The sequence below is a fragment of the Ceratotherium simum genome, chromosome 11, assembly GCF_057802395.1.
Source record: "Ceratotherium simum simum isolate JZ-2026a chromosome 11, ASM5780239v1, whole genome shotgun sequence".
NCBI classification, from domain to species: domain Eukaryota; kingdom Metazoa; phylum Chordata; class Mammalia; order Perissodactyla; family Rhinocerotidae; genus Ceratotherium; species Ceratotherium simum.
The window spans coordinates 15,541,748-15,567,960 of record NC_141910.1 but is presented as its reverse complement, the minus strand read 5'-3'; the positions used below and the strand labels follow the sequence as shown (position 1 = coordinate 15,567,960).

The 26,213-nt window shown below is 45.2% G+C and overlaps 2 protein-coding genes across 5 annotated transcripts in view; both read right to left on the bottom strand.

The window, feature by feature from the left end:
- ADD2 (adducin 2) overlaps positions 1-4,068 on the bottom strand; it is a 108,428-nt gene extending 104,360 nt beyond the window's left edge. For 2 of the 4 annotated variants that reach the window (XM_087436601.1, XM_004435570.3), the window contains exon 1: positions 3,711-4,068. The gene's annotated coding sequence lies outside the window, so the exon portion shown is untranslated. Of the gene's footprint in view, positions 1-3,220; positions 3,250-3,710 lie in introns of those variants that run through there. The other 2 variants (XM_087436604.1, XM_087436602.1) reach the window with 2 other exon arrangements.
- Positions 4,069-9,054: 4,986 nt separating this feature from the next.
- FIGLA (folliculogenesis specific bHLH transcription factor) lies at positions 9,055-24,620 on the bottom strand. Its single transcript, XM_087436415.1, has 5 exons — positions 24,420-24,620; positions 21,540-21,692; positions 19,738-19,891; positions 9,374-9,408; positions 9,055-9,115 (listed from the first exon to the last, which is right to left on the bottom strand). The coding sequence occupies exons 1-4, from the start codon at positions 24,618-24,620 to the stop codon at positions 9,404-9,406; spliced, it is 513 nt and encodes a 170-aa protein (XP_087292541.1). The 3' UTR covers positions 9,055-9,115; positions 9,374-9,403.
- Positions 24,621-26,213: the final 1,593 nt, after the last annotated feature.

The window sequence follows — 26,213 nt, the reverse complement described above, 5'->3', positions numbered from 1 at the left end:
TGTGCAAATAACTACAACTATTAAACTTTAAAATCTCAAATTAATAAAATTAATTCACTGCAACAGATGTTGTTTTGCTGAAACTAAAACACTACTTTGGGTTTAGCAATAGAAAGATGTAGCCTCAGGTCTAGTTACTACATGTTATCATTATCTGAATTTTGACTTCAACAATACTAACGCAGACAACGCATAAAGCGTGTTGTGCAAAACAATACTAATAACCTCAAAAATGCATTTGCTACTTGAAGATAATTAGATATCATAATTTAAAATTCTACTATCAAACCATCCTGAAAAGCATACATAAATGAGGTGCCATTTCATACTAATAAAAATAGTAATAATCGCTAACACTTATTGAACCTTACCATATGCTCCAAGTCTTTGCCACGTAATACCGCTAATCCTCACAATATCATTATGAAATCAATGCCACATGTTTCTCCACATATTATCATAAGAAGAAACTGAGAAACAGAGAGGTTGAGTAACTTGCCCCAAGTCTCACAGCTAGTAAGTAGAAAAATGGTTTTGAAGTCAGGCAGTCTGGCTCCACTTAACCATTACACCAAATTACCTGTCTCACTGCTTTGGACGTAAGGTACTTATTGGGGGGTTGCTAAATCTGCCTTAAATGGAGATCTAATCCAATTATTGCTGAAACCAGCAACGGCAACTTTTTCACTGCACTTTTACTACAACACCTGCTGCTACTCAATTGCCGTAACTTTGTCCATGTGAAGGTGGAACTGACATGCGTTTCACTCCATGCCAACAGAGCAGTGTCACCCCAGGAGCCGTTCTTTTGAGTTTGGCAAGCCTGAGCCCTGTGTGGACTCACCTATCTCTCCACATGCCTCTGTTTAAACTCCCTCTCTCTCATCTGTGCTGTGACCGGAGCCTCCAGGCCTGCCTCCGCTCACCCGGGACGACACAGGGGCAAACACAGGCCCTAGCATTGGTTTTGGGGCTGCCATCAAGATGACCCAGAACACATTTTTATTATTCATTATTTAAGATTATCATTGAAATTAAACTAGTAACTTTAGAGAAGACACAGATCCCTCAAAATACATACATCCTGAGGACCCCAGGTCTGAGAGACCTGTGGTGTGACATCATGAGCTCACACGAGGGACACAATAAGAAATGGCTGAATGAAACCCACCCTTGTGTCTGACAAGGACATGATTGACGACATCATTCCAAACACTGTATCAGATCTGAAGAAAGTTCATTTCTGCTCTTAGATCAGGAATGGTTGTGCTTCTCTTAAGAAGTCTTTATTTTGTGTTTTCATGTTCTGGACATGTGACATTTCATGCTTCATGCTTTTCCTGCACAGCTCTTATCACCATTTGTAATTAGACATTCATCTGAGAGCTTTCTGGATGAATGCGGGTTTCCTGCATTTGTCCGTAAGTGCCGTCAGGGCAGAGACCACGTCTGTCTGCTTCACCCCTTGTTCCCAGCATCTCTCACAGAGCCTGCCACATAGTGGGTCCTCATTCAACGGTTGTTGAGTGACCAAGCGAGTGAGTGAGTCAACGAAAAAATAAAACATATGAGACATGGGTTGGTCAGTTGCCCCTTTTTCATGAGCTTCTAGAAAGTTCAGACCTGGATTGTTTCCCCCTCATGGCGGGTGTAGACGGCCTTATGCTCATATTTTTGTATTAGCCTCATTCTTAATACCATTTTATATCTCTACCCTTAGTTTTCTTTTTTCTTTCCCATTTACTTCTAAGTTAGTCTGTCCTGCTATTTTTATGAATCCCTGTAAAATGTCTTAAATCCCTTGTGGAACACGGTAGGTGATAAATATATTTATTACAGTCTTTTTTATTTATATTTAAAATCTTAACACTAAACTCTCTGCCAACAAACATGTTTGATCACCTGTCAGAATAGCTGAGATTTGCTAATTCCAGCACCAGACTGATATTTAAAGCAAATTCCACCCAAGCCTAGAAATCACTCATGGTGTGTCACTTCAGGCACTGTTGTGTCATCTGTATGTGACAAGCACATTTCTAATAGGGCTAGGCAATAGAGTAGACAAGAAAGAACATAGAGCTTGCTACAAAAATGTTACGGATTGTGGATCAAAGAATCATTTATCTTTAGTGGTTCTCCCAAATGTATCGACATCAAACTCATAAAGAAAAGTTTGCTTTTACTGTGCCCTATTGGGGGTCAGGGGATGGGAGTGGGGGTGAGTGGGGGGGGTCTAAAGTCCTAAAGTCCTTTTTAAAATCTCTAACAAATACTATTCATACAATGGGAGGAGTGACTTGCAAGTCTGAAACTTCACAGTTATCTTCTCTGGTCTTACTCTTTTAAGGCACTTTCACTATTGTTCCCCTAAAATGAAACAACATTTTCAAATCCCATTATTGAGGACCCCCCTCACTGCACCACCAGTTCAACAACTCACGTATCTCAACTAGATCCGCCCACTAGATGCGGAGGGAGTGAAGTCCACCCTCTCCGACGCTCCTGCCAGGACCCCAGACCAACCCCGCCTTTGGGGTTAGTCAGAAAGCACAAAACGTCCATTTAGGAAACTGAGATTTCATTTCTACTATTTATAAGGCTCGTTTGAATCAGTTGAATCTTAGACAACTGCAAGAGGGAGGAAGAGTGGGTGTAAAGACACAGATGGGTAATAATCATGTGTCACTGATAAATGACAATTTCTAAAAGAATTCGATAGGGTGTGGGCTGGGGCTTTTTTTTCCTTCTCTCTCTCTTTTTTTTTTCTCTCTCCCCCACCTCCCCGACCCCCGCCTCTTTTTTTTTTTTTTTTTTTTTTTTTTGGCAGAGGGTGGAGATTAGAGAAGAAAAGGAAGGGGGAGAAAAGGCAAGACAATAGGCTAGCCCCGAGCGCCTGATCAGCATCCTAAAGCAGTCTGCCCCTCCCACCCTTCCCCCCAACACCAGGTAGGCTGTGGTCGCGATTTCAAAACAAGCAGACGCTGGCCCCCGCCTCCTGGACGAGGGAGGCCTCTTTCCGGGCGAAGCAGGGGAGGGGAGACAGAGGATGAGAGGGAAGGGAAGATGGAAGCTAAGAGATGAACAGACTGGCACGACCTCCTCGGGGACGGTGGCCTTTTTTCCCTCCAGGTGGTGGAGTCGCATAAAAATCCAAACCCACCGCGGCCCGCTCACGTGCCAGCTCCCCTGCTCCAAACGCGGGCGGCTGCCGACGCCTCACCTGCTCGCCCCGCAGCTGCGGCGGAGCGCGGCGCCACCGGCCACGGCGAGCCCGGGAGGAACGTGCCCAGCCCCGCCGAGCGCGCGCGCACGGCTCCCCCGGAGGGCGGCGGCCCAGCGCGAAGGGAAGGGAGGGGCGGCCCCGGGAGGCGAGGCTTACCACCGGCCCGCCCGGACCGAGAAGAAAGCCCCACCTGTCAGACGTTGCGCTTACGGGGAGTGGGTCCGACCGTCCCCGTGCAGAGGCCAGCGCTTGGCAGCCCCGCTTTCCAAAGAACCTCCAAAGGTTTCTCCATCAACAGAAACCTTTAGGCATAAAACCCCCAGCCGCGGGGAAAGGGCTGCATCGCAGACGCACTCACTAACAGACTCTCACCCATCTGGACCAAACAGCTCCCGCACGGAGGAAGGATGCTGTAGGGGTCTCAAATTCCATTAAAATAAACCAAACCAAGGCAAGCCCACAGTGCCCATTCCCAAGACAGGCTTACCTCCTGCACGGCACCTTATCCATCTCTGGTCTTCCAGTGTGGATTGTTCGGGTTTTTTGTTTTGTGTTGTTGTTGTTGTTGTTTTCTTTTTTGGATCTGCTTAATAAATGCACCCAGCTAATCTACAGAGCAATGTTTTCTACCCATCCTAACAGCCCCGCACTTGTCGGAGCTGCCTGGAATTCCACCAGCAATGCAGCTTCTCCGCGTTGGTGGTAATTACAGACAACAGAGGCTGCTACTCCTTGACAAAAGGCTTTCGTTCCCGCTCGTCCCTTACAGCCCTGCCGTCAGAATTAAATCCATTTCCCGCAAGAGGCTGGGAGGAAATGAGAGCTGTCTTGGCGGTGCGCGCTGACAAAAGGACGCTTGGCGGGGCCCACAGCGCCCCCTCTAGCGGGCCGCTGCCCGGCCGCCGCGGGCCCCGGTGCTGCAGTGCCCCGCCCGCAGGGCCCGCCGCCCGCGCTGCCGCAGTCCCGCCGCCCAGGCCCTCGGCCCACGTCCCCTCCGGCACCACCGACTGCCCGCAAGAGCTGAGAGCCCATGTGAGGATTTTGTTACTAGGAAGAAAATCTGAAACGTGAGCTCCGTTAGGGGATGTACCGTCCCTGGGATTAAAAAAAGAAAAAAAGTCTTACACTGGGAATGTTTTTTGTCTGGAAAGGACATCTTGCCTTTAAAAGATTAACTCTATTAGTATTTTCATAGCAATCGTTTGATCATTTGAATTCCAGCCCAAATTTTCCCTATCCTAATTCTGACTCCATTTTCAACTAGGGCAAAATTTTTGTGGTTGCCCCACCCTCTGGGGCTGCCGGCCCAGGGCCCTCCAATTCTCACTACTTCCTCCTCTCACCCGATACCCTCCCCAGTCTCCTACCCTAGAGGGAACAGGTGTTTAGTGAGCGGGGAGCTCGATGGAGAACCAGAATACTTGGTTACAGTTTCTGACCTGCTATTAACTAGCTGTGTGACTTTGGTAAAGTCACTTAACCTTTCTGGTTACTTAGTGTGTTACTCTGTAAAATGACAGGGTACCTAGGGCATCTCCCACTTCTGCTTTCTGACAGTGTTTCTCAATACGTGGCCCTCAGAGAGTAGGGATGTCAAATGGTAGCTTGAAACTCTACACCCCAATAATCTCCACCAGCTCCCCAAAGTTCCTTTAAATCAACATTCACTGTGTTTTTTAAAATGTGATTCAGGGCTAGTACAGCTTCCAGAAAAATCTCTGGTCTCTGCTCCCAACCAGATCATGGCCCCTCTCCTCCATCTAGGTTCTGGGGCACCCCAGCCTTTAGACACATCCATAAAAATCACCAGACCCACCACAGTGCTGCTGCAGAATCAGAGTCTCTGGAGGTGGGCCCAGGATCTGTATTTTTAACAAGCATCCCCAGTGATTCCTTTGCACACTAACGTTTGAGAAATGCCACTCTATGTGAGCTACTCCTGACGTAGAAAAAGAGAAAACGCCCACCACACCAAGCCCAGAACAACTGGCGGGTGCTCCATCTCAGAAGCCAGAGGACATTTTGTCTTTCTGGCCTAGCTCCTCCAACTCCTCCCTCCCCACTCACGGCTTCTCATTCCTTCCCATTTCATCTTCAGAATCACTGAGTCCACAAGCCTCTCCCCACTCTCCTGTCAAAACCTGCTAGAAATATGAGCAGCTCAGCCACCAGGACCCGAGGTCTGTCCGTCCAGAGCCAGGACGTGCTGTGTTTGTTGAGACACTTCAGGAGGCCATGCTCTGTTGGTGCCCAGGGTAGATTTCCAGGAGGTCAGGAACGCCTTCTCCTGAGCCCTGAAATCACAGGGATGGCGGGCCCTTTTCTGAACGAGAACCCAAAAAGGGAATAGAGAATTTTTGCTTAGTCCAGAAATAGCAGGTTTCATAAATTCTCTTGGTCATCTCCATCACTCAAAAATGTCTCTTCGTGGTGTATTATTTAGCTTTCTCAGACTAACAATAGCAAACTTTTGTTGGCTCCTGCCACTGTTCTGAGGGCTTTATGTGCATTTTTATTCATTTAATCCTCACAAGAACTCTGTGAAGGTAGTACCATTATTACCCAATTTTACAGATGAAGAGACTGAGGCCCAGAAAGGTTAGATAACTTGCCCAAGGTTGCACAGCTAGTGGGCGGCTGAGCCAGGATTCAAACTCAAGCACTATGGCTCCAGAGCTTGTGACCCCTAACCTCTACCCTGCACATGGCCTCTAGGAAGGCACAAAAAAATTGTCTTTAAAAAGAACAACTAGTACGAGACACTGATAAAGTTGATAAGGCCGATATACTCCCCCTTTTCCAAAAAAACTGATTCTGCTCTTCTAGCCAACACAGAGTCGGGGGGGCGGGGGGAGTCCCTCCAGCTTCTCCCAGATGCCATCTGAATATGACATCTGAATGTGACGAGTGCTGGGAAGAGTAGCGCCGTCCTGTGGCTCTAGGAATTGTTCAAATATCAGAAAGGAAACAAGACTTCATTATACTAATTTCCATATTAACAGCCTACATGGAATATAGTTGAAGCTCCTGAAGTTCTCACTCAATTCCAAATTCACTTTGAAATCCAGCAAAAGGAACCATAGCTAGTTAGCTCCACAGGCTGTCATGGGACAGTCACTAGAATTCAGAGTTCCTACTACAGAGAGCGCAAGATGCCTGGCCCCTAACCAGGGATGGGAAAGCATGGGAGACTCCAGGTCATACCCAGAAAGATCATGAAGCCGGGTACCTGGGGGTTACTGTAAATATTCAATAAGATTACCTCTCGACCTTGTTATGAAAAGAAGTTAATCTTGTCAATTTGCTGTTTTCTTGTTTAACCTGAGGGGTGACTCAAGGGTCACAAGGATTTATGAGCTTGTTTTACAGAAGAAAAAGAATGCCTTCAAAGGTCAGCAGATAACCAGCCCCAGACACCCACATGGGCTTATCGGGAGTGAAATAAACATGGATTTCCCCTTTGTTTCTATGCAACTCCTCTTGCCAAGCCCCTTAGCTCTATAAACGCCCTGCTTTCTTCTCGTTAAAGAGGCTTTGAGAGAACCCACGCCCCTGCCTTCTCATCTTGCCCAATTCAAATAAAACTTTCTCCATCTCCAAGCACACGAATCAGTGATTCACTTACCTTGCACCAAGCACACGAATTTGAGATTAAGATGTTCGGGATCAATCACATTTTGCTAGTCCTCAATGGCCAGATAGTTTAAAATTAGATTTTCTGACTTATTTGCAATAAAATTATTTCTAATCTCCAAGTCTCTTGACAAAAATATTTTTGGCCATCAGTAACACATAGAGAGAGCAAATGTCAGTATAACAGACACCCAGAGTGTCCCCACCTCCTGGTACTCATGCTGTTGTGTAACCCCCTGCCCTTAGGTGCCAGCAGGACCCGTGACTTGCTCCTAACCAATAGAATACAGCAAAGGGGATGGGGTGTCACTTCTGTGATTACGATACATAAGATTCTTCATCTAGCTAACTGACTCTCTTGATTGCCTTCTCAGCTTGCATGCTTTGATTAAGCAAGTAGCCATGTTTGGAAGACCTACATGGCAAATAACTGAGGGTGACATCTGGCCAACAGCCAGCTAGAAACTGAGGCCATCAGTCCAAATGTCCTAAAGGAAATGAATTCTGCTACCAACCATGTAATCTTGGAAGCAGATCCTTCCCCAGCCAAGCCTTCAGCTGAGACCCCAGCCCAGAACGACACCTTGATTTGTGCCTTGAGAGAGACCTTGAAGCAGAAGACACAGCTAAGCCATGCCCAGGCGTGACTCCTGACCCACAGAAACCATGAGATAATAAACCTGTTATTTTAAGTTGTTAAGTTTGTGATAATTTGTTACACAGCAATAGATAGCTAATACAGTGCCTTAGCACTCTCCAGGTCCAGGCATACGTATCAACTGCCTTCCCCAGGGCATGCAGAGATGCTGGAGAAATTGACACCCCAGGGGATCAGCTCTCAACCAATGACCATCAGGAGTTAGTGGATAAACAGCCTGGCTCCCTCATCCCTAAGTGTTGGGGTGACACCTCTGAGGCATGTTGCACATGATCTCCAGAGTGCCTCAGCAGGACTGAGCCCCGGCTGCCCACAGCCATAACTGCTCAGCCATGCTTCTTTTATACGCTGGCTTTTCTTCCCTGTATAACTTTCCCACTCCACTATTGGTGTTTCCTTGGCTTGCCTCCCAAGTAAACTACAAATCATGGCCTACTTTTAGGGGAATCAAATTTAAGACAGGAGCGAGGGGGGAAAGATAGTGCTTTCAAAGCAAGACCAATGATAAATTCTAAGGCTAGACCTCGTGAAGACACCATTCTCCCAACAAGAGAAAGTTCAGCCAACCTGTGGCTGAAGCCTGCTATGGAAAGAGAACTAAGGTGGGAGTCCAGGGCCTGGGCCTCTAGCCTTGGCCCCAGTGATTGTGTGGCCTCAGGAAAGACTCTGACCCCTGGGTCTCACTGCCCAGCTGTTAAGTGAGGGTAACTGTGCTTACTGTCTGTTATGGGTTGAACTGTGTCCTCCCAAAATTTCTATGTTGAACTCCTAACCCCCCCAGTACCTCAGAATGTGACTGTATTTGGAGATAGGGTGTTCAAGAGATAATGAGGTAAATGAGATGAGACTGAAAAATTAGGTCATGTGGGTGGGCCCTAATCCAATAGGATAGCTGTCTTTATAAGAAGAGGAAATGTGGACACAGACTAGCACAGAAGGAAGACCATGTAAAGACACAGGGAGGAAACGGCCATCTATAGCCAATGAGAGAGGTATCAGAAGAAGTCAACTCTGCTGACACCTTGATCTGTTGATCTCAGATGAATTTCTATTGTTCAAGCCACCCAGCCTGTGGTACTTTGTTATGGCAGCCCTAGAAAGCTAATATAGTCTCCTACCACCCAGGGTTGTCGTATGTCAATATTTATCTTATTTAAAGAGACTTGAAAACTCTCACTCCCATTAACCAATGCTTATGACTCCATACTCTTCTAGCTTAAGCTTGTTTTGTTATTAAAGGTTAATTTCCCCAGGGAGGGTAACAGATGCTTATTCTTCAAGTGATGAAAACAGATGGGATGAAAGATACTAGGTGTAGGTCCTGAGAGGATGAGGATGGAAACCTCATAGGGGTTGAGAAATCAGCGTGAAGGCTGAAGGCACTGAAGCCTATTTCTTCAAAGCATGAAATTAAGGAGAAAGTAGAGTTGAGTCAATTTGTGACAGACAAGACCATTTGAAAAGTAATTGTTAAACTTTGAATTATCCCACATTTTTTTTTTTTTTTTAACAAAGAGACTCCAAAACTTTCAAGACTGCATTTATTTGTCTCAAGAAGGTAGCCCTGGACCCGCCTTTTCACTTTTCATACTTGAGGAAGCCTGAAACAGAGAAAAGAGTCCATCGTAAATGGCTAAAGGATAAGAACAGACAGTTCACAAAAGAAATATGTAAAAAAAAAAATGTAATTTCACTAATAATCAAAGATGTTTAAATTTAAAGATACCATCTTTTACTCATTAACATTCTATCATTTTAATAGATCCCATTGTTGGCAAGGATGTGATGAAATTAGCACTCTTACATAGCTGATGGTATTATAAATTGGCACCGTGCATCAAGTCATAGGTTGTACCTACTTGTGTTTCATGAGTTCTACTTCTGGGAATTTATCCTAGGGAATAAAAATACAGAAAGTGCTAAACGTATCAGGTTATTTGTCATGTTTATGAGAAAAACTGAAAACAATTTAAATGTCCAACAATTATAAAACTGTCCCATTTAATGGACCATTAGAACTTGTTATAAAGACTATACAGTAACCTCTAAACATGCCAATGATAGAATAAGAAAAACAGAACACACAATATTATATACTTTATGATAATTTCTTAATTCAGTTGTATAGGAAAAAATTTTGGAAGCATTTTAGTATATTTCCATCAGTGGTTTTACTAAGATTTAAAATCATTTGGAATCTCAACTGGAAAAAAAAATCCATGACTGAAAAATAAAGTCACTCAAATCATGGTCATGCAGTTCAGATATTGGAACCCAGATGTATATCACTATGAATAATACTGCAATCAAATGGTTTAATTTAGCTTTAAAAACACATTTACCTATTTCCTAGTCCACTCGTATTTCAAGGGTGAGTTTTGTTAGAATGAAAGGCAGTTAAAGCATTTACCGCTATCACCCACATCCCTCAACTCCAACCACTCATTGACTCACTGGATATTGGGAAAGTTACTTCTGTTCCTTAGTTTCCTGTGATAAGAAATTTTGACATATTGAGGTATATGGGGTAGCTATTCTGGTTTAAACCTGATTCAGCCTGAACTAAAGAAGCCTGACCTATGGCCTACCAAACATACATTTTACGTCTTCTTTCACCATTAAAGTAAAGATTGCTTTAAGCATTATCTCAAAGTAAAAGAATGCACTCTTTCTACATAAGGATGCATACTTCCTTTTCCACATGCCAGTATCAGTACTCCTGAAGGTAAGTTTCCTTTCCCAGACATCAGGGTCATGTTGACCTGCTAATCTGAAACTGAGTATCTCTGTGAAACTTTGATGAGTATGTATCCTGGGTGTGTTTGATATATGTTCTTTGTTCTAAAGAGGTATAAAACTGCACTGAAAACCACGCTTCTCCAGAACACGTTCTTCCTTTGTGGAGACTGCCTTCCCGGGCTATAGTCCTCAGAATGGCTCAAGTAAAATTCACCTTCTCTCTCCTATCTATAGAATAGGTTATTGGTTATTTGTGCCGACACCTGATGTGTAAAATGGCTATAATTGTTTGTACATCACAGGGTGGTTGTGAAAATTAGTTTACTATGTATGAATTGCCAGGAATAGCACAAAATAACTATCAACTATTTTTTCTGATCTTGATCAAGTCTTTCCACTATACATGTGATCAAGCTTTCTTTTTTGAATTCAAATTTAGCTTTAGAAGTTTTATTTAAATTTTTTTTATCTTTTTATGTATCCAGAATGTTTTAAACCTAAGAGACAAATTCATATATTGCTGTGTTTACCTGAAGGGTTTAAGGATAATTTAATCCTATCAGCATATAGTCTAGTGTATTATAGATCATTGCCTTGTTTTTGTTTTAAGAGTTAGCTGGAAAATTCCAGGAATGTAATATTTAAGTATCAGAATATGAAAACTTAAAGTTTATCATTGTTGTCTAATTCTCACAGTTCATGAAAAAAAATGCCCGTTGGCCTCATGTAAGTCAAGGAGTTGAAGGTCCAAGAGGGTGGTCTGAGGAAAGGGAACCCAGCTTGCCGCTCAACTCCTTCAATAAGGTGGCTGCACTCCTGTTGTTGGCTGCGTAGCTGGATAATTTGACATATTATCCAATGTACATTTCCCCCCACCCACTGAGCCAAGCTTTGGGGGTGGTGGGGACATGGGTAGATAGATACCAGCCAGAATTCCTTGCTCACTCAGCTTTAGAGCTCAGTTCCCAGCTTAACAATAGTCTGGAAAAGCCAGGCTCTCATCTGAAAGAAGCTGACTTTGTTGAAAAGGAGAATAATGAACATGTGGGTTCTGCTGGGCCAGAGCTTAGATGGCTGCTCATCAGGTAGTCACAGAGCAGCATCCCAAAGAGGAGGCAAGATATGATGTGGGCAAGACTTCCTACAACCCAAACCAGAGATGAAAGCTGAAACAGCAGAAGGCAGTTCTTCAGAAAGGATAGAACTAGTGTGTAGAAGCTGCCTGATCCCTGAGAAGGACCCCTGTACCATGCCATCCTGGGCCTTGATCCAGGGACGGGGAAGAGTTACGTAAGGTAATAGGACCCAGGAAAGGTGAAGTAGACTCTGAGGAAAGCAAGGACTTGCACCCACAGGAGTTTAGTGGCCACATGGCTGAGGGACAGCCTCGGGTAGATGGGCCTGAGGGTAGCTGCATAGCCCATCTGGGAGTGGGAAAGCCAGGGAGACCAGAAGAGCCCTGGGTTCTGAGTGGAGAAGGCCCAGCAAGCCTGGCCTAGAGAAGAGAAGCCACGGTGGGGCCATGGACATCCACAGCGGATCTCAGCTCAACAACACCCAAGACTGGGGGCCAGAGGACTAGTTGGCGTCAGAGGTGGGGAAACACACACGAGCATTCCCATTCCTGCCCCCACAGTGCATCCACTCCCCACTGCACCTAGAGGAGAAGAGGAGTGGGGAGATTGCTTAAGTGACAAAGAGCCCCCATAGGGATTCTGAACATTGAACTGACTCAGTATTTACTCAAAGAAGATAGACCTTCATGGGGCAAGATAAAAAGTTTTCCCACCATCTGAGTCATACGGGTATTACTGTATTCTCAGAACAAGTGGAGTACAGTGTAGAAAGTAGTTACATTTCTTTCGGTCTAAACAGTGCTCATAATTGTCAATCCTGCTTCGATGTGTGCAGGTCCAGCCAGGACCCAGCAATCAGAACCCAGCATTGTGGCCACAGCCTTGCCGTCTCATGTCTGGAGGGAGAACCATACAGATGATCTTCCAGCAAATGAAGCTCCTTTATAATGAGCAGGGCTTTGGTCACCAAGCCCCATGTGGTCTCTCTCTTCCCTTGGGGATCTGGTCCAAACTGCAGGATGCAGGGGGACTCTGCCCCTGGGCTCCTCTCACCTCAGAGCATCCCAATGAGGCAGGTGCCCCAGGCCCATCTTCCACACCAGAGTTGCTGGAAGGATGCATTCCTGGAGAGAAAAGTCTTCCAAAAGGGAAGAGAGTGATCCAAAAAGGACCAGAAGTGTTCCTAAAAACAATCAAGTTGTATTTAAAATTCCTTTACCCTCCCACTAGAAGAGCTACATTGAACACTGTGTCTTTGGAGTCCATTTTGTCCCTGATCTGCTGTGGGTAACCCAGGGATTAGAATAAGGGGAGAGGGTGGAGGACACACTGACCTCCCTCGGGGTGAGCTTATGTGGTCCAAGCATGTGGTAGTTTTCTGCTAATCAAAGAGGTGGCTGTCTCAAGAGAGGTCAGCGGCACCTCAGAGAAGTCCTGCCTCCACCGTTGTGAGACCTTTCCATCCAATTCTTGCCATTCTCCTCTGTATCTATGTGGGACCAATGAGATGGACCTTTTATAAAACTCATGTAAATATTTCCTTAAGAAGTCTACTAGAATAGATAAGGACTTACTCCAATTAATTTAGCCACCAGGTCCACTATATGTCAGAGAAATGGAAAAGAAATTATTGGCTTTCTCTCATTATCCTTAGCTCACTGACAGGGTTAGGAGCACATACCAGGGAGAGATCTTGTCAAGCACACCAAACTTCACGAGCACTCACACACGCACACAATAAACCCACTTCCATGATTGATTCAATCTTTTGTCCCCATAGAAAAATTAGAGTTTCAACAAAAGAAATCTCCCTCTCTTATTTTCACAAAGAAATAGAACTTTGTTTTCCTTCTAACATTTTCTTCTTATCTTGATCAGATTGGGCCTTACGACTCTTCGTCAGGTGCTGGTGGGTCTTGTCCTGAGTAGCTGCAGCCTGGGGAATCCTCCATCAGAGGTGGCATCACTCCAAAATAGATGGATCCTGTCCTCCATGCCCCAGATCTCACCTTTCCAAAGTTCCAGAGAGAACGACCAGCATCCATATCATCACAGCACCAACCCCCTAACCCCCAAAGTTTACAAGACACAATAACATCCCAGAGCCAAATGCAACCGCTGGAGCAGCCTTCCCTCTGAGCCCCCGTGCCCTTGTCCCGGGCTGCAAAGTTAAATGCCTAAACTGGAGATGCAGTAAGGGGTGGTGATGATTGACAAACCAGAGACCACTCACCCCATCAAATGGGCAGCTCAATTTTTTAAAATACTCTGCTGGCTAAACTCATCAGAATATGCCCCCTAGGCCATCAGACAAATGTGCTTCCCAAGGAAAAGCCTAGACCGACCACACCACCGTGGTAGAATTTTTGCTTCACGTAGAGCTACTACCTGGGAAAATGTAAGATGGAAGACAGAAGATGGATGCTCCCGAGCTTTCCCAAGGTGCTAATAAATTCATCCCAACTAGCCAGACCATCTCATTTCAGAGTTTAAAATGCTATTAGAAGAAATGTCCCCAGTGGTCAATTTCACACACAGATTACCACGATCTGCAGAGGGGGTAGTGGAAATCTACCATCCATACAGGCTTCCTTCTCTCAGAAACTCTTTCCAAAATTAGAATCCAGGCCAAAATTTAGAAGTGTATGATGGTGGCACATCCAGGCCCTGTAACAGACACTTTTGTTCATCCATATAGCCCTTTCCAGAGCCCCTTTGACTCCAGCACAATCGGCATCTCACTCCAACATTAAGGATGGCCTTCGTCATGGGACACAGTCGTTACAGGACACACAACACTAAACAAAATTCAGAGCCTTGCACAATGTGAAATGGCCAAGCTATAGCCAAGGTTGACAAATAGAAGGAATAAACAATGGTGGGTTAGTGAACATCTTGCCCCCTAGCAATGCCCAATCACAAAACAGCAAAATCTGAAAAGTCCAATTCTAAATGAGCCTCGCCTGGACCTTGACATTAATCCCTATCGCTACCAAGGCGATACAGATCGCTGTAGCTTCACATGGCTCACAGCCCTCTCCATGGCCACATACTTGCTGATTCAGTCCCCAAGTGAACCTACTCTGGCCAGAGAGCTTAATCTCCATCCCTGCCATCAGCAGATTCTTATGTACTTCATTTGGGATTTTGCCTCTCAGAAATATTGTTGATCTTGCACAGCCTGTTCTGACCCCATCCTCAAATCCCCAAAAATGCCCATCTCTGCCAGCACCAGGATTCCACTCCTCAGATCCTCTCCAAGGGCAGGAAGAAGGGTGCCACTCCTGCAAACTGAAGCTGGAGGCAGCCTGCCTCCCAAATCCTAAGCCCCTCTGTACGTAAGCATTTCAGTCCAATGAGCCACGTCAGCTGTGCCCACGTCTCCAGTTAGGGTATCTGGCCAGCATCCTGAAACCCTATGTAGTCACCCCTTCAGGTAAACTGGGCTGACCCCTGATGAGGATTGTTAGGCAAATAAAGGTCAGCTGAGCTTTGTTTCCTTGGTCCTTTATCTTGACCCATCCTGGTTCCTGATTGTAAAACAGAAGCTTTGATAAAGTTAGTAAAAGCGATGTTGAATAATTGCTCAAGCCACATGCAAATAAGGATGTCAGAGTTAAATCTATTTACAAAGACAAAACTAACCAGACAGATAGTCACACACTAGGCACTTGAAAGATAAAAAACGATTTACCTTCCCCCTCCTGAACAATTCAGTCCTAATGCTGTTAGTTGGGTCACAGTGAGGTAGGGTGAGCCATGGGGGCCCAGAGTGAAGGATGGGAGCCTGAACAGAGTGAGGTTAGCAACCACACACGGAGGTGGCCCAGCACAGGATGTCGGAGACCAAGCAGATGAGGGGAACGGTCGAAACTGGGTAAGGAGGGTGTCCAGGTGAGGACCCATGGAGCATGGGGAGGAGAAGCCCAACCTGAGCAAGGCAGGCATCCCCGTGTGCAGGTGCCCTGACATGGTGAGCCAGAGCCCAAGCAGGGTGAGGCGGCATCCATGCGTGGGGTGAGGGAGTGGCCTGGTGGAATGTCAGAGAGGGAGAGGGTTCTTGTGGAGGGGCAGCTTGTTATGGTGTTGTTATGGGCTGAATTGTGTCCCCTCCAAATTCATATGTTGAAGACCTAACCCCCAGAGCCTCAGAATGTGACTGTATTTGGAGACAGGGCCTTAAAAGGGGTGATTGAGTTACAATGAGGCTGTTAGGGTGGGTGCCAATCCAACCTGACTGGTGTCCTTATTAGAGGAGGAGATTTGGGCACACACAGAGAAGAGGCCATCTGCAAGCCAAGAAGAGAGGCCTCAGGAGAAACCAAACCTGCCGACACCTCCATCTTAGACTTCCAGCCTCCAGAACCGTGAGAAATTTCTGTTAAGAAATTAAGAAATTAAGCCACTCAGTCTGTGTATTTCGTTATGTCAGCCCTAGCAAAGGAATACAGGTGCTCCAGCCCAAAAGGGGTGAGGAGAAGAGCCGTGCAGGAAGGAGATGGCACAGAGATGGGAGGCGAGTTACACATGGGCTGTCCTTGATGAAAGGCTCATTCCAGGGCCGGAGGTGGGAAAGTACAAGATGCCCAAGCTCAGAACATCTTCTGCCGGAAAGGAAGTGATCAAAGAACAATGGTGACATGTGGAACAGAAAGTTAGCCCACTTGAAGGGTCTGTCACTGGCCACAGTGAGGATAATTTGAATAACAAATCATGAAATATTATATGATATTATATGATGATTTAGTAATCCACTGAATTAAATAGAAAACCATGTGTCTATAATATAAAAATGAAGTGAATATAGAAACAACTAAAATGTTCTACAATAAGCGAGTGGTTAAACTGTGGCACGTCCATACCATGGACTAACACTCAGCAATCAAAAGAGCAGACTATTGATACAACTGGGATGATATCAAGAGCATTGTGCTGAGCAAAAAAAAACAAGCCAGTCTCTAAAGATTACGTACTGTATGATTCCATACAGTACATAACATTCTCAAAATGATAAATTAGAGAGATGGAGACCAGATTAGTGGTTGCCAGAGATTAGGGAGAGCAGAGGAGTGGGGACAGTGGGTGGGTGTGACTATAAAAGGGCTTTATGATGATGGAACAGTCCTGTATCTTGACTACAGTGGTAGTTTCACAAATCTACCCGTGATAAAATGACATGGAACATGGAACTACACACATAGAACCAATATCAATTTTCTGGTTTTGACATTGTACTATAGTTACATAAGATTCAGCCACTGGGGGAAACCAAGTTAAGGGTGCATGGGACTTCTCTGTACTATCTTTGTATCTTCCTGTGAATCTATATTTCAAAGCAAAAATATTTATAGACTGTTTGATGAGTAATGGGATATCTAAATAGTTTCAAAGCACCTCCCCACAAAATACCCATTAGAAAAGAAAAAGTCTAACTTTAAAGTGGAGAGGCCTGGTAGTCACCACATTAAGACAGTGATCGAAGTAAATATCCTTAGTAATGGGACAAATCAAAATCTGCCCCATCTAATAGGATGCAAATGAGTAGAAAACACATCACTTCTGTGATGTTCCTGCCAAAGATGCATGTCTGAATCTAATCAGGAGGAAACAGACAAATTTGAATCAAGAAATATCCTACAAAACAATAAATGTGTCAAGGTCATAAAAATCACAAAAAGATCAAGGAATTGCTCCAAACTGAAAGAGGCTAAAGAGAAATGACAACTAAGTGCAACTCATGGTTCTCAGCTGGTCCTTTCGCTAGAAAGGACACTATTGAGGCTGTTGATGAAACTTGAACAGAGCCTGAGGATTATGTCACAGTAATGCCACAACATTAATTTCTTGATTGTGATGGCTGTGCTGTGGTCATGTAGCAGAATGTCCCCATTTGTAGGAAATGCACACAAAAGTAATTAGCGGTGATGGGGCATCAGGTTGACAACTTACTCTCAAACAGGTCAGGAAACAACTTCTTTGTACTGTACTTGCAACATTTCTGTAAGTTGATTATTATGGTTTCAGAATAAATGTTTTTATTTTAAAAATGAATTATTTGAATGTCAAAGAATGAGAAACACTTGACAAAACTGATGGAATCCTAAAACACTTCTGCGAAACATGGCACTCCACATTGAGGCCTTGGAAGTCACACTTGACAGAAGTTATATGTATATATAAAAATCTCAAATATGTGATTCTTTGTTTATTCTAAGAATTAGCACACTCTTCCAACTAATAGCTTAAGCTTGGTTAGCTAAAAGCCTAAAATTAAGTGTCTTGTTTTCTTTTTAAAAGAAATTTCCAATCAGAACTTTTTTATTTCCTACTAGAAAATGTTAGTCCCCACTTTAAATCAATTTACTATAAATGGCCTGTTCCCAGGATCAATTAACCTTGGGAAACAAGGACCTTCTGTACATCCTTGTTGCTGGTGTAACTATGCATAGGCCTGCTTTGCTCCAGGTCTAACAGGCCTGGCAGGAAGGAATAGCCAGGTGGCTCACCATAAGAAGGACATGGTGATGCCTACCTGATACAGATCAGTGAGGATTAACTGCAAGCAAGATTCTTGCCTTATATCTAGTACATATTAAACTTACATTCGTGGAAGCATTACTGTTATTAACTTAGCCAGGTTCAAGGTTCGGTTCAGGTCATATCTTCACTCTTTTGTTCTCAGTCATTCCCTGTCAGCTCATGTAGTAGCAACAGGAATTTCGTCTACTAAGGGTTGTAGAGGAACCCCTCGCCAGGAAGGTTTATATCTCAAGGGATATAAGGAAGGCAAGGGCAAGGTTTATGTCTCAAGTGTCCAGAATTTGAAAATCTAGACTGAGCATGTGCTCATGTGGAATCCTTAGAAAGCAGTAATCAAATCAGAAATGGGCACCAAGGCCAGCCAGTCAGCAGGAAGCCTGTAAGATCTCAAACCAGAGTGGAGCGTTAGAGAGAGCCAAGTGAGAAAACCCAGAACACTTGTTACAAACGGAGCGAGGATGCCGGTGGCTCGTTGTTGATTGCTCACCCATCAATACTGACTGCTCACGGTGAGTCAAGCAGACTTCATAATGTGTGTCCAAGCGAACACTGACACACCATGTATTGCACTAGACACTTCACTGACATGATGTCATTTGAACCTCACAGTTACCTTATGTATAAGGTAGGTACAATTATCATTCCCATTCTACAGATGGAGAAACTGAGGATTGGAGAGATTCAGTAGCTCATCCAAGGTCACACAGCTAGCGAGTGGTAAAACCAGGGTTTGAACCTCAGCATTCTGTCTCCAGAGCCGACACTCAACCGCTGTTCCTTTTTTTAATATCTTTATTTCATTCTTAATTAGTTACTAATGGCATGTGCACACCTGTTGCACTGCACAACTTTTGAAACTTTGGAATCAGATTGCACAATGCCATCCTCAATTTCTTGATTTGCCTTGAGCTAACATCTGTGCCAGTCTTCCTCTATTTTGTATGTGGGTCACCGCCACAGCATGGTGGACGAGTGGTATAGATTTGTGCCCAGGATCCGAACCTGCCAACCCCGGGCCGCCGAAGCGGAGAACGCCGAACTTAACCACTACGCCACGGGGCCAGCCCCTCAACTACTGTTCTAAACTGCCTTTCACCACCAACCATCATTTGTGACTCCACAGCCCCCACTGTCTCTTACAGCACACTAAGCAACTTGCTTGTTACAGTACGCTTGGTTCCAGATTCTCACAAGCCCTTCTCGTTTCAATAGCAATTGTGTTGCAGGATGGAGCAAGGGGTCTCATTTGTGTAAACACTGAGACACAGCAAGGGCAAAAAGTCCACTTTCCAGACTTGGAGAAGCAGGCTTCTATGTCCAATGGCTTTGTTAGTCTGCCAAAGTAATAAGAGCTGTTCCAATAAACTCCTTTGTAATTACTTAGAAAATGCTTCCTCCCAACAAGGCCAATTCAAAAAGTGTCTGTGTGTGTGAGCCAGCATGTTTGTGTATGGTCTCCCTATGCAGCTTTATGTACAGCAACCTACTTACTTCTTTTTCTGGAGACCTCAGAATCCACAAAACCTTTTGATGTATTAATTAGGGTCATAAAAAAATAAGCTTTGGTCTGTATTGGGTGATTCTGGAGGAGCTGCCTTCCCCTTGAGCTGCTTACCAGTTAACTTGCGAACATAATAACAGATCTTGCAAACTAGCAGATTTCACCTCCCCACCTAGGTGCTTTCACAAAATGATCTTGTTTCCAGCATGTTTTAGCACTGAAAATGCCACATGCCTCAAGGGATGCATTTTGAGGTTTTTGACATCTATATGGTGATTTAAGAAGAAACGCTTTACCCAACTCCTGGTTGGGGAGGTAACTCCAGTCGTAGACATCACACTCTAGCGACAAGCGCATGCCGACTCACCACTGCCACCATCTGCCCAGGGCCCTTCCTCCTCGTTCTTCAAGCCCACAACACAGCTGGCGTGTTGGGTGATGTTTCTCGATAGCTCTCCAGCCAAGGATATCTGTGGTTCAGAAGTATTGCTGCTATAGTTCTGATGATCTGGGTGTTGTTTCTAGAAACCATATTTAGTTGTCAAACAGTAGGACAGTCAGATTTTGAAGATTTAAATCAATATATTTCAAAATTTTAACCAGTGAAGTTTCATTTAAGAGATAAGAGCAATGCTTAAGTTAATATGAAGAGAAAATCATTGCTCAATAGACTGCATTCTGTTCTTCTATAACCTTAAAATATTGTGCAGTGGGTAACTGCATTAAAAAGATTATAGCATGGAACAGATCCTACATTTTATACTGAATGTAGCACAAAACAAAGCACTTCTGTCATACAATTTACACGCAAGGAAAAACTAAGACAGCCACCTGCATGTGTGCAAACACCATGACCATGCCACAACCCGACCGTCCAATCTGGCCAATAGGACAATCCATTCCCACCATTGCAGAATGTACCCTCCCAGTCGACACCTAAGTCGAACTAGTGGACAAGAAAAAAAACTAAAAAGTACCGGCTATTTCTGCTCTAAGTTTCTAGAACGATTGTTTCTCTTCTGTCTAGTATCTGTCCTTCTCTTCTGTCCCTAAACACGATCACATTGCAACCCAGAAAAGACCTGCACTGTCTCTAATGGCTTTTCTTCTTCCCTGTTTTTTGATCCTTCTTTCCAGTTTCAGATTTCCGAGTTGAACAGACTTGAAGTTTGCCACTTCCCTCTGCTTGGACTCCAGATCTTTACTAATAACACCCCCTCAACCCCCTACGAGTTGACTTCCAGGCCACTCCTATTCCACATCTCAGATGCTGGGCCTGGGTGCCTTTCCTGGACTCGCTGTAGCTCCTCACATCACTTCCCACCCTCGATTCCCAAGACGCCTCCCTCCCTGACTTTAGGATCCCATCGTGCTTCTCCACCTTCCTGCCACCTTATCTCTGATGGCTCCTCCTTCCTCCTGTCAGTGGTGTCACTTAGGGTTCATTTCTAAGGCCTTTTCTCTTTATATCTTACCTCTTCTGATGACTAATCCATTTTCAGGCCTTCAAGATTTGCCTCTCCACAGAATGAGTCCATAAAACCAGCCCACGCTTTCCACCGCCTAATAGCCACTCCTGAGCTGTGCACCCTGATAATGGTGGTGACACTAGGGTGCTTTCCAGTTTTCAAAACAGGTTCGTTTATGTTGTCCCACTGAATTGTCTCAAAACCCCGTGAGATTGGTATCACCAGACCTTTGCTGAGCTCTCCAGCAGTGTTGTCCCTCAGGGAGGGCCTCTCCCAAGGGAGGACACTTCAGGAAAGAAATGCGTCTTCCTTTCTGTATCCTATCCGATGTTTGTCCTGCTAAAGGGAAACCACCACCACAGAGTGGGTTTACAGAAGCCTCCTCTCGTGCCCCAGCTGTCACGGTCCTATTAAAGATTTGGCACTTAGGAGCTGGATGCCCTGGACAGTGACGGGAAGTAAGTACATAGATGGTCGAGAACTTGGCTCCAAAGCTCACACAGATATGGATTCAGACCCCAGCCCCGACATTTCTTAACTGCATGGCCTTTCCCTGTGTTTTGGTTTCCTCCTCTGTAAAACAAGGATCATAAACAGCTCAGAGGATTGTAATAAACTCACTGGAACATAAAATTGCCTGGCACATAGAAAGGGCTCAATAAACGGTGGATATCGTTGTTCTAACTTCTTAACCCTTTACCTCCGAGTCTTTGGCTCCTTCCAAAACATCACTGAGAACTTGGATGTATTCAACTGCACCTTTAAGGATATCAACCTTGCTAGGCTTCCTGCTTTGGGGAAGAAACGGCACCAGTGCCTTCAGTTTGGCAAAACCACGGTTGAGATTTTTTATCTGGAAAAGAACAAGGGACAGTGACACACAGAGAAGCTAATTTGTACAGACACCCCCCCCCCCCCCCCCCCGCCAAACCACAGAAGGGGATTGCGAGGGCTCATTTCCACAGCTCTCTTGCCTGGGTGGTGAATCTAAGCAGGCACATGCCAAAGAGTTGCCACTCCACCTACAGCACAGTCCCTGGCAGGAGAGGGGGAGTAATGTCAACTCGGCACTGTGGGCAGAGGGGCTGGAAGGAGCATCTGTGTTCACATTGACCTCCTCTTCCTCTAAGGGTATACCCACTGCAATGTAAGTAGAGGCAGTAGGGGTAGCGGCCAAAAGCTCTGAGTCAATACCTCAGGATTTAAAACCCAGCTCTACCTACTATTTAGCTTTTAGAAGAGTGTGTGGGATACTTAATTATCGCCAAGCCTTGGTTTATCTGCAAAGTGGAAAATACTCACCTTGTAGCTTTTTCGTGGTGATTAAATGACATAGTTACACATAAAACACTTCTTCCTGACCTGGCACATAGAAAATCCTCAATAAGTGGTACTGAGGATAATGAATAAAATGTACAAACACCCGTCTACTCAAGCACTGTGCCATCAACTCTTCAACCTCTTTCCCAGCTGAGTTGATGATATAGAGTCAAGTGTTAGAGTCCATGGAGTCTGCGTGTTGGCGAAACTTGAAAGGTAGAATGAGGCGCCTCATTTATTTTTATTTTTTGAATCTCCAGGGTCTAAGCCCTCGGCTCTGAAGGCCTGGAACTCTGAAGACCACTCTCCTAAGGGACACAGGCCCTGGAAGAACTGGCTCCCACTACACCATAAAGCCAATATACTCACTTATACCAAGAGGCCCCTCCCAGCCCACATCAAAGTGGACCACTGACACGGTCAGCCCATTCACAGCAGAACACAGTGACCAATATGTGTATGAAAATATTGAACTTCAATAATCAAAGAACTATAGATTAAAACAGAAATTACATACCATTTTCATGTACCAAGCTGGTAACATTTTTATTTTGGTAACCATACCCAGCACTGGGGATGGAAAAAAGGGAACAGTCCTGTGTCTTGTAAAATGTGATAAAAAGTAGTAAACTTTTCTAGAAATCAATTGGACAACTTGTATCAAAAGTCATCAGATTATAGATATCCCAGTAATTCCACTTCTAGCTTTTTATTCTAAAGCAATTATCAGACATGGACATAGATTTATGTACCACTGAAAAGCTGCAAAAAGCATACACGTCCAACAAGAGGAGACTGGATAAGTTCTGGTCCGTTTATAGTCAGACTATGCAGTTAAAAACCATTCTCTGAAAGAAGGCTTAGGAATATGAGGAAATGCTTTTGATAATGTTAAGTGAAAAAAATACAAAGATATGTACTAGATAATCACAGTTTTGTAAAATTATATATATGCACACACATTACTAGAAAGAAAGACTGGGCGGATATATACATGCATGATAGTTCATGGTAGTTATATTTGTGTTATGGGTGTTTCCATTCTCTATTTAGTCATTTTCATAGTTTCCAAGTGTATTAATTTTATCATTATAAAGAAGAATAAAAGTCACTAGTTTCAAAATAGTGGATACCACCAGGACCAATTCTCTGCAGAAAGCAATTCCTTCCTGGCGGAACGGTCCACTTAAAACGCAAAATAGTGGATCAGAATCCTGTCCGAGGGCCACATCATCACGTCACATCACAGGGTTCTTTTCATAAAGGGTCTAGTGCCTGGTAAAACCATGCTTCTCCACTCTTGCACTTTTCCCAACTTTCTCTTAAGTCTTCTATTCTTACTTGGTCCTTTCTCCTCACACTCTTTTCCAAACAAAGCTCCTAGTCGATTCACCGGGGCTACATTTCTAAAGGGCCCGGCGCGCATAGGAACAGCCGCCAGCAGAACTTGCTCGTGTCCAAGGCCTAACTGTGCGCCCGCTCCCTCTTCCACCACCCGCCTTCCCTCTAGTATCGCCTCCGCTGCAACCAAACCCAAAGATTGCAAAGGGCAGAAGGGAGACCGGACCTGACAAGTTTGGGGCTCGAGTTTAGTTAGAAATACTAAAAGCTACCAGTAGATGCCGCTCCGACCACGGCCCGCAGGACCATTCCGGTCGGCGGTTTACCGCGTACCCGCCTGACTGGAAAACACTTTCTCTTGACAGGGGACTGAGTGGGAGTCTGGATGCACCCAGGGGCCTTGTGTTTCTTTGTTTAAAGTAAGGAAAAGAGTAACTTCCATTAGGCCCCCTCACCCCATTTGTGCTTCGAGGCAGAGATCAGGCAAAAGGGGTGGTGGGGGCCCCTTGCACCCCAAGCGCGTGATGTTGTGAGATTGAAGCGCAGCTCTCGCGCTCTAGGGTTTTTAAAAGCACCTGTCGAGGGGAGAGATTTTTGAAGTCGTCAGGGGCCTCCCAGGACCCGGTTCCTGCACAAGTCCAGGGGGGTTAGCAGGTGGGGCGGCCACCCCAGCAGCAGCGAACGCGCAGCCGGACGAGGGCGGAGGGTGACAAGGCCACGGTCATTCTCCCAAGCTAGGACACGAGCCGGCCTGCAGGAGGTCGAAGTCGCCTCCGGGCCCCGCGGGTGGGCGGTGAGGGGGTGCCCGGGTCCTGACCGGGTATGCGGAGGTGGGGAGGGTAGCGGGTATAGGGGGAGAGGGGAGGAAGTCGGCCCCTTCCCGGGTGGCCTGGGGACCCGCGCGGGGCAGGGCGCTCACCCGCTCCCGCTCCTTGGCGTTGGCCACGCGCCGCCGCTCCAGCACCAGCTGGAGGTCCTCGGTCGACGAGTAGCCGCCCGAGGGCAGCCGCTTGAGCCGGCAGATGGCGGCCAGCTGGGGCAGCGGCCCGAACTGCTCCCGCAGCACGTCCTCCAGCACCTCGGCCTGCGGGGCCCCGAGGAGGGCGGGCGCGGCGTCCATGGCGGCGCGCGGGGGCCGGCGGGCGGCCCGGCCCTTTGTCGAGGGCACCTGGGGCCGCACGAGGCGGGCGGGGGCCTGGCCCACCTGCACCCATTCCCCGGCCCGGCTCGTTACAAACCCAGTCCCACTCGCTGGAGGCCAGGCCAGGAATCTGTTTTTAACGAGCTCCACGGGTGATTATCGTACCCGCTGGAATACAGCGCTGGGTCTCAAATTTGGCTGCACACTGCAATCACCTGGGAAGTTTTTGTAGTTTTTTTTTTTTTTTTTTTTTTAAATCCACATGCCTGGGTACCAATGCCCCAAATTCTGATTTAATCAGTCTGGGTTGGGGCCTGAGCTCCTGGATATATGTATACCCATGTACGCAAATATTCGTATGTACATATGTACATTTACCAGAAAAATTTGATGAATACACACAAAACTTTTTTAAAAATTCATTTTGAAATAAAAGTTGCAAAAAAAGTTGCAAGAACAGTGACATAGACGTCCTGTATCCCCTTCACCTAGATTCTCTACTTGTTAACTTGTTTTTCACGTTTGCTCCATCACCCTCTTTCTCTCTATGAATATTCCCATTTTCATTATTCTCCAAACTGTTTGAACTATTCTTTTTCTAAAGCATTTCCTTAGGCTTGCCCTGTCTTCATGACCTTGACAGTTTCAAAGAGTAAAAGCCTTTCATTCTGAAGGATGTCCAACCTGGGTCTGTCCAATCTTTCCTCATGTCCAGACCCAGGTCATGCCCTCCTGGCAGGGACTCTATAGAAAAGATGCTGGGCTTTTCCAAGCGCATCACATCAGTAGATAGATGGTGTGACCTGTCCCACCACTGGTGATGTTACCTTGATCACCCGGTCAAGGTGGTGTCTGCCAGACTCCTTCACCATAAATTGCCTAATTTTTCCTTTTAATTAATATTTTGTGAGGAGATATTGCTTAGCATTGATTACTAGCTTCTGCCTGAATTAACCACCACTCTGATTATGGCCAAATGGTTGACATCCTACTGTGGGGAAGAGCTTTCCCTTCTCCCCATTTGCTTATTCCTTTTGTATTTATGTCAGCATGAGCTCATGAATTTCTGTTTTATTCAATAAGAGGCAATTCATTCATATCATTGTTTATTTTAATGCTTAAATTTCCCAGATTTGGCCTGTGGGAGCCCCTTCAAGCTGGCTCCTCTGTCCTTTGGACATGACCCCACCATTCTTTGAGTATTTTCTTACTTGTGCCAAAAAGACACAACGTGTTCCAGGCTCATCTTGAATTTTCCTAGCCCCAGCCCTGGAATCAGTTAATTCTCCTTTTAGTGGAAGGTGGTATTTAGAAACCAAGATTGGATGCTTGATTGTTCATCCCTTTTGGGATGTCGTTGCATCTAAGTCCTTTTGTAAATAGGAAAGTAGTACATATGCGCACAAGCATACACACACATACAGCTGTATCTATCTATCTGTGTATATAGATGGATAGATATATTTTAAAAAGCATGAGTTCACACTAATACCCACAATTCCAACCCAACACCTCAGATTTCTCTCTAGTTTCCCCCTTTCCTTATTTGTAACTCCCTTCTCCAACAGCGAG

Excerpts from the sequence above, each read along its gene's own strand:
- FIGLA (XM_087436415.1), bottom strand. The coding sequence starts at position 24,620 with ATGGACGCCGCGCCCGCCCTCCTCGGGGCCCCGCAGGCCGAGGTGCTG. Across the intron at positions 21,693-24,419 it reads ACGCCAAGGAGCGGGAGCGG|ATAAAAAATCTCAACCGTGG; the intron begins GTGAGCGCCCTG and ends GTTCTTTTCCAG. Across the intron at positions 19,892-21,539 it reads AAGGAGCCAAAGACTCGGAG|AAACAACACCCAGATCATCA; the intron begins GTAAAGGGTTAA and ends TATGGTTTCTAG.